This window comes from Miniopterus natalensis, chromosome 1 (genome assembly GCF_054644295.1).
Source record: "Miniopterus natalensis isolate mMinNat1 chromosome 1, mMinNat1.hap1, whole genome shotgun sequence".
Classification (NCBI taxonomy): domain Eukaryota; kingdom Metazoa; phylum Chordata; class Mammalia; order Chiroptera; family Miniopteridae; genus Miniopterus; species Miniopterus natalensis.
In genome coordinates, this window is record NC_142081.1 from 126,094,775 (window position 1) to 126,110,131 (window position 15,357).

At 36.6% G+C, this 15,357-nt stretch overlaps 1 protein-coding gene across 2 annotated transcripts in view; it reads left to right on the forward strand.

Moving 5' to 3' along the window:
- Positions 1 to 15,357, forward strand: part of USP6NL (USP6 N-terminal like) — a 167,639-nt gene that overhangs the window by 13,251 nt on the left and 139,031 nt on the right. For both annotated transcript variants that reach the window (XM_087825699.1, XM_087825696.1), the window contains exon 2: positions 9,294 to 9,380. In XM_087825699.1, coding sequence (XP_087681825.1) covers positions 9,377 to 9,380 — 4 coding nt within the window. In that variant the 5' untranslated portion in view covers positions 9,294 to 9,376. The remainder of the gene's footprint in view (positions 1 to 9,293; positions 9,381 to 15,357) is intronic.

Sequence of the window (15,357 nt, forward strand, 5' to 3'; positions counted from 1 at the left end):
AGTATGATGTTAGCTAGGGGTTTGTCATATAAGTCCTTTATACTGTTGAGGTATGTTCCCTATACTCCCACTTTGCTGAGAGTTTTTATCATAAATGGATGCTGGATTTTGTCAGTGCTTTTTTTTTGCATCTATTGATATGATTTTTATCCTTCATTTTGCTTAGGTGGTGTATCACGTTAAATAATTTGCAGATACCAAACCAACATTGCATCTCAGGAATAAATCCCACTTGATGATGGTGTATGACTTTTTTAATGTGTTGCCGAATTTGGTTTATCATGGATATTGGCTTATACTTAAAAAAAAAAATATGTTTTTATTGATTTTTTTTTTTTTTTTTTTGAGAAGAGGAAGGGAGAGGGAGAGAGAGAGAAAAATTGATGAGAGAGAAACATCTATTGTCTGCCTCCTGCAAGCCCCCTACTGGGGATGGAGCCCACAACCTGGAATTCAGTCAGCAACCTTTCAGAGCATGGGACAGCACTCACCAGGGCTGTTGGGAGTTTTTTGATTATTGATTTGATTTTGTTGGTTGTAGTTTGTCTGTTCTGATTTTCTGTCTCTTCTTGATATAGTCTTGGAAGATTGTATGTTTCTAGGAATTTATTTCTTCCAGATTGTCAATTTGTTGGTGTATAATTGTTCATAGTATTTTCCTATAATCCTTTGTATTTCTGTGGTGTCAGTTGTCATTTTTCTTTCATTTCTGATTTTATTTATTTGGGTCATCTGTCTTTTTTTCTTGATGAGTTTCCTAAAGCTTTATCAATCTTGTTTATTTTTCCAAGGACCAGCTCTTGGTTTCGTCGATCTTTTGTATTTGTTTTTTAGACTCTAGTTTATTTCCACTCTGATCTTTATTACTTCCTTTCTTTTACTCATTTTGGGCTTTGTTTGTTGTTTTATTTCTAGTTTCTTTAGGTGTAAGGTTAGATTGTTTATTTGAGATTTTTCTTGTTTCTTGAGTAGGCCTGTGTTGCTATGAATTTCCCTCATAGGATTGCTTTTACTGTATTTCATAGATTTTGTGTTGTGTTTTCATTTTTATTTGTCTCAAGGTACCTTTTTTCCCCTTTTTTTCCTTTTTAACTGTTGAGAGTATTACACCTGTCCCCCCATTTCCTCCCTTCCCTCCTCCACCCATCTCCCACCCAACCCCACCCCAGGCCCACACCTGTTCATTGTCTGTGTCCATGGCCTGTTCATCTATGCTTATAAGTTCTTAATTAATCTCAATTTCTTCCTTGATCTCATTGTTAACGCATTCGTTGTTTATTAACATGTTATTTAGCCTTCATATCTTTGTGTGTTTTTCAGTATTTGTCTTATAATTGATTTCTATTTTCATACCATTGTGGTTGGAGAAAGCGCTGGATATGATTTCAATTTTCTTAAATTCATTAAAACTTATTTTGTGGTTTTTAACATGGGTCTATTCTGGAAATTGTTTCATGTTCACTTGAAAAGAATGTATATTCTGCTGTTTTGGGGTCAAATGCTCCGAAAATATCAATTAAGCCTATTTGGTCTAATGTGTCATTTAAGACTATTATTGATTTTCTGTCTGGAACATCTATCCATTGATGTAAATGGGGTTTTAAAGTTCATTACTATGCCTCTATTACTGTTGATCTATTTCTTTATGTCCATCAATATTTGCTTTATATATTTAGGTAGGTGCTCCTGTGTTGGGTGCATAGATGTTTACAAGGATTATATCCTCTTGTTGGATTGATTCCTTTATCATTATGTAGTGTCCTTTTTACTCTCTTATTTATAGTCTTTGTTTTATAGTCTATTTTGTCTGATACAAATATTGCTATCCCTGCTTCCTTTTTTTTTTTTTATTCTCACCTGAGGATATTTTTTCCATTGTTTTTTCAGAGAGAATGGAAGGAGGGGAGGAGAGAGAGAGAGAGGGAAACACTGATGTGAGAGAGACATATTGATTGGTTGCCTCCCGACCGGGGCCAGGGATTGAGCCTGCAAGCGATGTCCGTGCCCTTGGCTGAAATCGAACCCTGGACCCTTCAGTCTGCAGGCCAATGCTCTAGCCACTGAGCCAAACTGGCTAGCATCCCCTGCCTCTTTTCTTGATTTCCGTTTGCACGAAATATCTTTTTTCATCCCTTTACTTTTAGTCTTTGTATGTCTTTTGATCTGAAGTGGGTCTCTTGTAGATAGCATATATATGGGTCTTGTTTTCTTATCCATTCACCTACTCCATGTCTTTTGATTGGAGCATTGAATTCATTTACATTTAAAGTTATTATTGATAGGTATGTACTTATTGCCATTTTATTATTCAATTTATGTCCCTTTTTTTTCTTTCTTCTTCTTAAAGAAGTTTCCTTTAGCTTTTTCTTGTCTGGGAAGCTCTTTGACTCTCCTTCAATTTTAAATGATAGTCTTAGTGAGTACAGTAGTCTTAGTAGTCTTTGCTTTTCATAACCCTGATTATTTCATGCCAGTCCCTTCTGGCCTGAAAAATTTCTGTTGAGAAATCAGCTGATTGTCTTATAGGAGCTCTCTTGTAGGTAATTGTCTTTCTCTTGCTGTTTTTAAGATTCTCTTTGTCTTTAAGCTTTGCCATTTTAATTATGTTATATCTTGGTGTGGGCCTGTTTCGGTTATCTTGTTTGGGACTCTGTGTCTCCTGGACTTGTGTGTTGTTTTCCTTCACCAGTTTAGGGACATCTTTAGTCATTATTTATTCAAATAGGTTCTTAATCTGTTTTCTCCTCCTGGTGCCCCTATGATACAGATGTTATACTTGATGTTGTCTCAGAAGTCCCTTAACCTATCCTTATTTTATTGGATTCTTTTTTGCTCTTCTGATTGGGTGTTTTCTGTTACCTTGTCTTCCAAATCACTGACTTGATCCTCACTCTGTCTAATCTGCTGTTGATTTCTTTGAGTGTATTCTTCATTTCAATTATTCTTTATTTCTGATTAGTTCTTTATGGTTTCTGTGTCCTTTTTTATTCTTACTATCTCTTTGTTGAAGTTCTCACCGAATTCATCTATTTTTCCCATATGTTCCTTTAGCATCCTTATAATCTTTGCATTGAAATCTGTATCTGGTAGATTGATTGCCTCCATTTCATTTAGTCCTTTTTCTGGAAATTTCTCCTGTTCTTTCATTTGGGGATATTTTTTTGTCTCCCCAGTTTGGCTGCCTTTCTGTGTTCGTTTCTTTAATTAGGTAGATCTGCTTTTTCTCCCAGTGTTGGTCAGGTGACCTTATGTAGTAGGTGTCCTGTTGAGCCCAGTGGCGCAGTCTCCCTGATCACCGGAGCTGGGTGCTCCAAGAATGGTCTTTGTATGGGTTATGTGTTGCCTTCCTGTTATATTTGAGCCTTGATTGCTGTTGGCACGTCTCTGGGTGAGGTTGACCCTCTGTCTGGCTGACTGTGAAGATTGGCCGTGACGAGAGTGTACGAGGTGCTGTGCGGAGGCCTACCCCACAAAGTGGAATTTGGCCCATACTGCTGTCACCTCCTTTGGGTGTGCTACTTGTGTAGGTAATCCGGTGGTACTCTGTTGTGGTCTGAAACCAGCGCTGGGTTGTGTTGGTTCTGGGGCCTCTTGGAAGGGACACTAGTACAGGTCAGTATCAGATGCTCTCTGTGACACAGCAATCCACAGTTGCTAGCTGCCTCTGCTGGGCCTGGGTATACGTTGGAGGGGCCAAGCTGCTAATCAAGGTTGGCACCGATCAGTATTGGGCCTGTGGAAGGTCAACAGTAGGCCTAGGACATTTGAGACTGCTGCCACCTGTTTTCTGTTTTTTAGACTAAGCCACTGTAAGGGCTTTGGGCAGCATTTGAGCTGCATGAAGTAGGTTCTCAGGGAGTCTCCAGGTAGATGTGAGTGGTGTTCACCAGGTCGATAGTTTCAAACTCGGTACCAGTGCTGGGTCTGCGGTTACTTAGCAAAAGTCTCAGGGTTCACCAAGGCCAACTGCCCCCGCCTGGAGGCTGAGGACCTTTGCTGTGGGGCAGGGTCTGAGGGGGTCATCAGGGTAGATCTATTAGAGTTCACCAGGCTAAAGCAGATCAAGATTTCGCCTTGTGGGGGGAGGTTTTAACACAGGAAAGGTGGCTCCTATCAGCCATGTGGGGAGATGGCCCTTACCCTAAAGCCAGACAATTTAGCTTTACTCTGTGTGTCTCTTGCATCTTCCAAGCTTGACCAGAATTCCTCAAGAGTTTTTTAAGAACAACTGCAGTGTAGGCCCAGGCTGGCTGCCTTTGATGGAGTCTCCTGCTGTGCATGAGCTGGTTAGGGCAGAGCCCCAGGGACCCCTCATGGTGGAGCTAGTGTAGCTCCCCAGGCTGATGCTGTGTAGAAGTGCTTAACCCAGGAAAGATGGCTCTTTGTGGGCCATGGCCATATGGTAGGAGGACTCAACACAGAGATCTCAGTTCCTGTCCTGCCAGCCCTCACCTTGAAGCCATGCAACTCAGTCTCTCCTTGTGTGACTCTGGCACCCCTTGAACCATCGTCCCTCTGTCAGAGCCCAGGGTAAGTGCCTGTGAGTGAGAGTTTGTGCATTTGTCCTTTAAGAGGATGCCTGGGTTTCTAGCAACCTTCTGTCTTCCCCCCAATCCCTGCTGATTTTCACAGTCAGATGTTATGTGGACTTCTCCCACTGGCACAGGTGCTCTGGGCTGGGGAACACTGGGTTTCCAGCAGCCTTCTGTCTCCCCCCAGGTGGATGGAATCCCCACTGATTTTCACAGCCAGATATTATATGGGCTTCTCCCTCCAGCTCTGGGCCGGGGAGCCTTGCATGGGAGTGAGGTCTCTTGCTCCTCAGGGTTACCTCTGCAGCTGAGATACCCTCCAGATTCTCAACTGCCACATGTGAGTGTGGGTCCAGCCTGTTTTGTGTCTCTGCCCCTCCCACCAGCCTTGATGTGGCTTCTTTATATACTTAGTTATATAAATCATCAGCTACTCTTCAGATGATTATTCGGGTTGATTGTTCTATAATTTAGTTGTAATTTTGATGTGGTCATGGAAGGAGGTAAGTGCAGCTCCTACCTACTCCACTGTCTTGGACCTTTGTATAATTTTCTTTTCTTACCAGCCTTTCACATATTTCAGACCTTTTTGGAATCATTTTCCATCTTTGCGAACTATAGTTTTAGAAGCATCTTTAATGAGGACCTGTTTACAGTATATTCCCTCAGTTTCTGAAATTTTCTTTCTTTTGTCCTTTTTCTTGGGAAAATGGTTTAGCTTAGATGGGTACTTAATTAGAGCTAACAGTTATTTTCTCTTAGAACTTTGAAGATGCTATTCTAGTATCTTCTGGTGTCCATTGTTGCAGTAGATAAATCATCTATTAAGTCTAATTGTTCCTTTGGAAGCAATCTGCTTTTTGTTTCTGGTTGCTTTTAAGAATGCTTCATTATTGATATTTTGGAGTTTCACTGTGATGTCTCTGAGTGTCCATTTCCTTTTTATTTATGCTTGGAATTTGTTGAACTTGAATCAGTATATTAGTAATTTCATTAGTTCAGGAAAATTCTCAGCTCTCCTCTTGTTGCATATTGTCTCTCCCTCATTTGTCATGTTCTTGTTCTAAATCTTTAATTAGATATACATATTAGATGTTTTAATATATTTTTAATGTCTCTTAATCTTTCTCTTTATTTTTTCTTTGTTGCATTCTGGATAGTTCCAGCTATGTGCTCTAGTTTGTTAATTCCCTCTTTAGCAGTATCTAGTTTCTGAACTTGTCCATTGGGGTTTAATTTTAGTTACCCTGTTTTTCACTTGATTCTTCTTCAAATCTATTGCCTTCTTTTTTTGTTCATAGTTTCCATTTTATATTGTATTTTGAAACATTGATGTTCCTTTTTTTAAAATTGATTAATCTACTTATTTCTGTTGAATCTTGCTTATTATGCATAGTTAAAAATTTGGGCTCATTTTTATTATACCTTTTATTGTATCTTTATACCTAACACTGCTTTCTCCCAGAGGGAATTTGCAGTTGAGGACACCTGTCAACACAGGGCCACTTAATTTCTAGGCTTAAGATTTTCTCAACATACAAATAGTTTGAATCTGAACTTGAAGCCTATGTGAAGGTTCATTTGGTTACAGATTTCCAAGGAATAATCCCTTTCTCCTCCTCAAACACAAATAAACCTAGAGTTGGGAGAATTTTCCTTATAGCTCCCCTTTAGGGAGGGGTGGGAACCTTTTCTCTGCCAAGGGCCATTTGGATATTTATAACATCCTTTGTGGGCCATACAGAATTATCAACTTAAAAATTAGCTATGGCCTGGCCAGGTGTGGCTCAGCGGTTGAGCGTTGACCTAGGATCCAGGTGATCGGGGTTCGATTCCCGGGGCTTGATCCCCAGTCAGGGGCGTGCAAGAGGCAGCCGATCAATGACTCTCTCATCATTGATGTTTCTGTCTCTCTCCTTCTCCTTTCCTCTCTCTGAAATCAATAAAGATACATTTTTTAAAAAAAATTAGCTATGAAAAAAGTTCCTGGATTTATTGAATTTTGAGTCCCACCAAGGGCTGGACGTTCCCCACCCCTGCTTTAGGGTATTTATTTTTTCATAGTTTATTCTTTTTATTGGAGATCTAGTCCTTCAGGTGCGAGGCTTTATGTTTTATCTGTAGCCTGACTTCTCATATTGTATAGCGTAAAGGTTTGGCTTTGTCCTATGCAAACTTAATTCTGAAAACTCTTCAGTATTGTCCAATAGAATTTTCTGTAATACTGGAAATACTATATATCTGTGCTAATACAGCAGCCAGTGGCCACATTTGGAATGTGGTTAGTATGAGAAGGAAACTGAATTTAAAATTTTACATAACTAATTAATTTAAAATTAAATAGTGGCTACATGTGGCTAGTGGCTACAGTATTAGACAGTGCAGCTTGATTATGCGAGATTGTCAAATGTCTCTAAGGGCCATTGGTGTGTTCCTATTTATTTATTTTGTTTTTGTCTTTGAGTTTCTTGTGAGCTTTGCTATGCATTTTTAAAAGGATAATTCTTGTATTTTACCAAGCATTTTTAGGTGTCATGTAACAAGAGGGTTCACAAGCCAGTCGGACACAAGAATCTTGAAAACAGACATCTCTGATAGTTTTAGATTTAGTTGGAGATGTCCTTATCTTACATGATAAAAATTGAAAAGTTCGTAGTAGAGTGCTAGAAGTTCCTCAGGTAGAAACTGATTGTGAAGTTAAAAGTTATGAGAAAGGTGCCTGGCCAGCTTGGCTCAGTGGTTGAGTGTTGACCAATGAACCAGGAGGTCAGGGTTCGATTGTCGTGGCTTGATCCCCAGTGGGGGTGGTGCAGAAGGCAGCTGATCAATCACTCTCATCATTGATGTTTCTATCTCTTCCTCTCCTTTCTTCTCCCTGAAATCAATAAAACATATCTTTAAAAAATCACGAGAAAGAATGAATTAGTTATTTTGTCTTCCTTTTTATTCTATAAAGAATTTAAGGATGTTAAAAGATAAAAATATTAATAAAAAAATAGAGATACCCAATCAACAACTGAGCCATACTGGCCGGGGCTGAAAAAACTTGATATTTTAGAGGAACTTCAGTCCGGGAACGAGTATTTATTTGGCAATTTACGATTATTGGCCGGAGAGGTGCACTGCTTAGTACAAAGTGCTTTGATGTTGCCGTTTTGGTATTTTAAGTTTAAGATTAAAAAATCTGATCTAAACATGAACAAAAAGTGTCTGGGCAAAGAGATTAGACTGTACAAGTGTAAGTAAATGAACTCCTGGGTCATCTGTGAACATTTCATTTACTCTGCATATTTGTAACATGGGATTGCCTTTCCGTGTTGTCATTCAGCATGCTCAGGGGCCAGCATGTTCAACCTCATAGTTCCTGGAGGACAAACAAATCTAATAGACTCAGTGAAATACCATCCAGAAAGAGTACTGATAGCGAGAAACTTTCATCATGTATTCTAAAACTAACGTGTACATGATATGTTTTAGATTTTCCATATAATTTCTCATTTCCTTTGGGATGGTTGGATTATCTGGAAATGAAAATCATTTAATAGTATCTACTGCATAGATAAAGAAGAATCCATATGGGATGGGGGTCAGATGATTACGTGACAACACTATGATTATATGCCACTGCTAATTACAGTATAGGAACCATATTGTGCATACAGAATTGTTGGTTTGTAAATCCATATTCCTCATGTACATTACACGCATGAGTAAAGCATATAGATGGGGCAAACATTATTTCTTCAAAAAATGTTATCCAAACTTTAATCTGTTTCAGAAACAGAGGTCCTTAGTATTATATTATTTTCTTAATTGATTTAGCAAATAAAGTAAGCATCATTTCTTGTGATTGCAAGAAGTAGCTTATCAGTTTATGAAGGAAGCTACGCATTAGGCAGCACAAATTTAATTTTGTATCTAATCTTATCTGTGGAATTTCATATATTAGATTTGGGGAGGTATTTATGCATCTATTTGTATATTTAAATATAGTATTAATATTAATTTATGCCTCATTTAAAACTATATTAACCAAGAAAGGAAATTTATAGTATAAATTTTAGCAAAGGGTTAAGTATGTTTGTATTAATGCAGGGTGATACTTTATATTATACTTAAGTGAAAAGAACCAAATACAAAATTTTGTATGTAGTGTTTATAAATTATATTTAAGAAATATTTACAAAAAGTGCCTTGAAAAGAAATATGCTACAAATGATTGGATAGATGTCGTAGCATTGTGTTGTGATATATATTTTTTCTACTTTGCTATTATTTCCAATTTTTTTAAATCAGTGAAACCATATTAATTTTATACTGAGAAAAATGCCCATGTTTAGAGAAAATCTATAGCAATAACTTTGGTAATCTTTATTTGGTGGTGTATATAAATCATTTATATGCAATCAAAATAAATGTAGCAGGTGCGATGTGCTATATTTACCCTAGCTGGAGTGCTTTCTTTCTGTGACTTATTTATTTGGTAATGGTAGAGGGAATGCATTAACATTATGTTTAATATTAAGACAAAGAACACCTTAATAAGTTTCTGTGTGATAAGTACTTTATACATTTTATTTACTTTTGAGGTAACTTCTTATAGAGAAAGGGACATATGAATGGGATCATGATGTTCTAAAGCTCATTGGGCTCTTTTGGAAACAGAAAATTTTAAACAATTATTTTCATCCCCTTTTACAAAATTTAATTTTAAATACCTTTACAAAATGTGACTTATTTCTCTTTGTTTTTTTTGACTAGGACATGTATTCCTCCGAGAAACCTTGGACAGCAGATTTTGGTTTAATATTTAATTGGGACAACGTAGAGAGACATTTCCAGTCATGAGTAAGTGTTCTTCTTTATTTCATTTCAGCAGTCTCAGGAGCATTTGCAGTGTTGTACTTAGAAAAAGAAAAAGTTGTTATTGGACAAATTAGAATTATGTCACTTCATCCAAGAGAGTGGATAATCTGTTTTTGCCCAGTACAGTGCACTTATCTCTACTTAAACATGGAGATACTTTTTGATGTTCAATTTATTCTAAAAAGTTAGGTGTGGTAAGGAAATCTATGTCATTAGCTTCTTGGCTGATTTATGGTTCTGTTATCTAAAATTTTCTATTGACTGGCTATTGGAAATGACTATTAGAGATATGAGGAGGGAGAATTGCAGTTGACCGTCATCAGCAAATGTTTTATTGTGTAAAATCTGATCATGGAGTAACGTGGGTTAATATGTTTAAGCAAAAAAAAAAATTTTTTTTTTAAAAAGAATAAGAAAGTTCTCTTTATCAACATCTTTGAAGGAACAAGGAACCAAGTCTATTCCTATAGATTTACGAAATTTGATACAGATTTTATCTTCTCAGTTGTATATGTATATGTAATACCTTCTGTCGTTTCTATTCGATTCTGCTTGTGAGCAGAACTGGATTTTACTATTTTGTGTTAACTGTTTACTTTTAGAGAGTGAGGGAAGAGTTAAGATTTTTACCCTGTCATTACCCTTTGATAGCTTTGATGTACTTTTAAAAAGTACAGCTTTTTCAATTGTGAAAATTTTGGGATGGAGTGAGCATTTCCTTTTTATAATATTAGGGAGTTTAAGGTTTTTCACATATTATTCGTATTGATTATACCGGGTGGGACAAAATTAGATTTACAGTTGTTCCCATGGAAGATAATACAATAATTAAATGATAATACAAGAATAAACTGTGTTTCTCATACAACTGTAAACCTAGTTTTGCTCCACCCTGTATTTACCTAATATTGACCAGAGCTCCACCCTGTATTTACCTAATATTGACCAGAGTACCTTTTCTTATCAAGAATTTAAATAACTAGGTAGTTGATAAATAAAAATGAAGCTGCTGTTATTGTGAAATCTGAGTGCTTTCTACTAAGAATAATATTGCAAGAAATAGTCTTTGCTTTTTTAGACTTTCCATTGGTGTACATTTTCAGTGGTATACTTTGAATAAACAAGGGTAGTTGCTAGATGAGTTCAAATACAGATTTAGAAAGAAGCAGCTTTTGTTATTTCAGCTCCATTCATATGCAGTTTTGTGAGAATGTTTATCTCACGCAGTGATTTTCAGCTGGTGTGCTGCAAGAATTTTTAAAACATGCAATACCTGACTATTTATTCAGGGGCACTGACCTCTTTTCCCTTAGATTATCAAATAAAAAATGACAACACCCAACACAACAATAGCTGTCTGGTGTGAATGAATCAAAATTATACCTAATTTTTTGGTCAGGTTGGCAAAAAATATAATATGTTTTTTGGTGTGCTGCAGAATTTTAGTAAGTAGTTTATGTGCCATGAGATGAAAAGGTTGAAAATCGCTGGTCTAATATAATGTGCCAGTTCTAATAAAGGTGGTGGTATGAATTCTTGAAAACTAAGAGAGAAAGATCAAGCCTTTTAACTTAAAAAATGCTTACATTTTTGAAATTTAACTAAATTTTGCTTTACTTTGTAATTTTAATGTTCTGTTAGCATCACTGTTAAAGATGGTGAGTTCTTTGAGGACAGGTACCATGTGTCTTTCCTTTTTGAATCTCAGTGTCTAACAGTGTCTTGTACACAGCTGCCCCTAAGAACTCAGAGCCCTGTTATTATTTATAAATTACAATGGCTATATTTCATTTGCTACATATATATATATATATATATGTATATATATATATATTTGTTTTGTTAATCCTCACTCTATTTTTCCATTGATTTGAGAGACAGAGAGAGAATCATTGATGTGAAAGAGACACATTGATTGGTTGCCTTCCACACACGCCCCATCCAGGAATCGAACATGCAAGCCAGGTACATGATCTTGACCAGGAATCGAACCCTCAACCCTTTGGTGCATGGGCTGACACTAACCACTGAGCACACTGGCCAGAGCTGCAAGATTTTTAATTGATTCTTTTCTATATCCACTAGTTCTTTTCTCGTCTCTGCTTGTTTTTATTTTAAAATTTTCTGGTTCTTTTTTATTCCTTTATCTCATTGTGAGTCTTTTACATGCTTATTTTAAAGTCTTAGATCACTGGATTATTTTTTATTTTATTTCTAGTGAATTTATGTTGTGGTTGTTGATATTGTTGGTGTTTTCTTTATGTTCTGTAATTTTGCAGGCACATTTTGATGGGAATTTTTTTTCTCTCTTCTGTTTCTCTCTATCTCTTTTTGTGATTTTCCCTGCTAGTCTAGCAGATTTGCAGTTGCCTCTTGTCTGGTTTTGGTGTTCCCAGGTCAGAATCAGGTCTTGTGTTAATCCATCAGAGCCCTGGCCCCATGGTGATGTTGGGGATATCACAGACTCAGTCATTGAGTCTGCTGGTGTTAGGTCAGCAGCTTCCTAAAATGCAGTCTTAGTGCAGTTAGCAGAAGTATTTTTCAGTCTAGTTTCATAATCAAGGAGAAGTTCCTCCCTGTCCTTGGTTTTAACCAAAGAGCCTGGCTACTAACCCTGCTTCAGATGGAACCCTTGTATTTACAGTTACCCTCGCCTATAGGATCAACTTCCTGCTGCCTTTTTCTCCTTTGGGGCCCAGCTCCCAGCAGGCCTCCTGGCTTCAGCTTGGCTCACACTTTGTGTTCCTGTTAGATTTCTGATCCATAGAGATGTTTAACATTTTTTGAGGCATAGGTATGTCATTTTGGTGATTCGTTTTTATATTTTATCTGGAATTTCTCCGTGTTTGTTGCGAAGACAGGAGAGCCACAAAGAATGAACAGTGCTATTGGTATTAAAATAAAGCCCAAAGTCCTTACTCCGCATTTAAGATTAAAAACAAAAGTTTCTGCTTAGTTCCTTAGTTCCTAGAATTCCTTTCTTACCCACTGGTTAGGTGAGCCCCACTGCACTTCCTCCTCACAGCACTCTGCTCGTCTCATTCTGGTTAAAATCACCAGCTTCTTCATTCTTATCTAATCTATAGGTTCCTTGAGGGCACAGACTTTTATTTTTAGTGCTAAACACTATTCCTGGCACTTAATGGTGCTCAATAAATAGTGCATAGATTTGGGTTTCTAAGTAATGTCCTTAGTGTTTGGTAGCTATTCCAAGTATTATTTTTTTCCATGTGTTATTTTAAGGTGAAATTTGAGCTATTGCCCTGGGGGGGAGGGGGAGGGAAGAGAGAAAAAGAGAGAGAGAGAGGGAGGGAGAGAGAGGGAGAGGTATGACATTGGATGAAACATCTCAAGTAGGTGGAGCAGTGTGAGAGAGACAAGAAGGTTTGACTATATGTAGGTGTTAACAGGCAGTTGAACATTCTGGAGATTAGAGATAGGGAAGGCCAGGCCATATACATTCCAGGAAGTTTGGAATTTATCTTGTAGGGCTTAAGGAACTATTTGAGGATTTAAAGTAGGAAAGCACTTTAAGATTTCATTCTGGAATGATTACTCTGACAAATAGACATTTTTGTTAGATGTAAACTAAAAAGATCAGTTACAAGCAGTATTTGTCTTTTCTAGCTTTGTTTTTAGTTTTCAGCTCTTTCCAGGCTCCCTTTGAAATAGACTTTGAGTTCCCTTTCTTGTTCTTGCCAATTTGATGATTTTGCTTAGTGATAGAAATCATCCTTGAGTAGACCATATAACCATAGGTATGGGCATGTTGTGGTAGTTATGTTATGCTGCAGTTTCCAGAGAGTGGGAACTGACTAGATCAGCGTTCCTGTTTTCAAAAAAAATATTAGGGAAGGTAATTTACATTCCCACCAACAGTGTATGAGGATTTCCTTTTTCTCCATATCCTCTTCACCACTTGTTATTTCTTGTCTCTTTGATAATAGCCATTCAAACGGGTGTGAAGTGATATCTCATGGTTTTGTTTGCATTTACCTGATAATTACTGATATTGAACATCTTATGTGCCTTTGGCCATCTGTATATCTTCTTTGAAAAAATGTCTATTTAGATCCTCTATCCATTTTTTAATCAAAAAAATTTTTTTTGCTATTGGTTGTATGAGTTCTTTAGATATTTTGAATATTAACCTTTTATTGGATTTATGATTTGCAAATATTTTCTCCCATTTTGCTGATGGTTTCCTTTGCTATACAGAAGCTTTTTAGTTTGATGTACTTCCCATTTGTTTATTTTTACTTTTGCTGCTTTTGCTTTGGTGTCAAATACAAAAAGTCATCACCAAGACCCGTGTCCAGGAGCTTACCACGTATGTTTTCTTTTAGGAGTTTTATGGTTTCACATGTTCCATATAAATCTTTAATATATTTTAATTTTTGTGTATGGTATAAGATAATGATCCAGTGTTATTATTTTGCATGTGGCTGACCAGTTTTCTCAACAGCATTTGTTGAAGAAACTCTTTTCCCCATTGTATATTCTTGGTTCCATTTTCATAAATTAATTGAACATAAATGTATGGATTTATTTATGGCCTCTCTATTCTATTCCATTGATCTATGCTAGGTAAGTGGATGAATAAGATGTGTTATATACATATAAAATAGAATACTATTCAGACATAAAAAATAAAATCTTGCCATTTGCTTCAACATGAATGGACCTTGAAGATATTATGCTAAGTGAAATAAGACAGAGAAAGACAGATATATGATTTCACTTATATTTGAAATTTAAAAAACAAACAAAACAAAACTCATGGATTGGTGGTTTTCAGAGAGGAATGTAGTTGGGGTGTGGGCAAAATGGGTGAAGGTTGTCAATTTTATGGTGACAGATGGTAACTGAACTTACTGTAATGATCACTTTGTAGTGTATACAAAGACCAAATTATTGCGTTGTGCACCTGTAACTAATATAATGTTATATAACAGTTTTACCTCAAGTAAAAAAGTAAAAAATAAAATTTATATTGATTATATGTCGAAATGATAATATTTTGGATAGATTGAGTTAAATAAAATACATTAAAAGTTAAAAAAAAAAGAGGTTCTAAAAATTATTAGAGAAGCAATTATTTAAAAAATAGGAAGAACTCTGGCGGGCTGACTCAGTTGGTTGGAACATTGTACAACAAAAGGTTACGGGTTTGGTTCCTGGTTGGGGCACATACCTAGGTTGAGGGTTTGATCCCTGGTAGGTATGTAAGGAAGGTAACTGATGGATGTTTCTCTCTCATATTGCTGCTGCTCTCTCTCTATCTGAAAATCAATAAAAAACAACATATCTTTAGTTGAGGATTAAAAAAACAACAACTGGAAGATACATTATTAACATCTAGATAGAATTTCTAAATCTAGATTTGGGTGATAATGATGGGTAACTAAAATTTTTTCAGTATTTCTCTATAGAGTAGAAGGAAGGTTGGATATTTGTATGTCTGGGTGGATTTGTTTCTGCAGGATTTCCTAACCCTTCCCACGTCATGAACTGCGTAGGACATGGTTGTAGTTGTACAGCACAGCCTGTGGGATAAACTGATAGAGCTGTTAGGGGCTTGGAGGCAGCTGGCTCTGACACCTCTGGCCAGGCTGCCATTTGTGCCCAACTGCCCTGACAGCTGAGGGAATCACTTTCTCCGAACACCCTGAAACACTATTTGGGATGCCTCAACTATAAGGCCTAGAGAATTTGTTAAATGCTTTGACGTATTTTTCAGCTTTTAGTCTAGATCATTATAAATTCTGAGGCTGAATATTTATCTCATAGGAAATGTATTATATGATGCTACTATGATATGCATTTCATTGTGAATTGTTAACTTGATTACAATTCACAAAAAGCCTTTTGATTTTCAGTTCTTAAATTGTTCTTGTTTTTCAGTATTTGCATATTTTGCAATGCTTAGCATTCATCAGAAATATCCAGAATTCTGTTT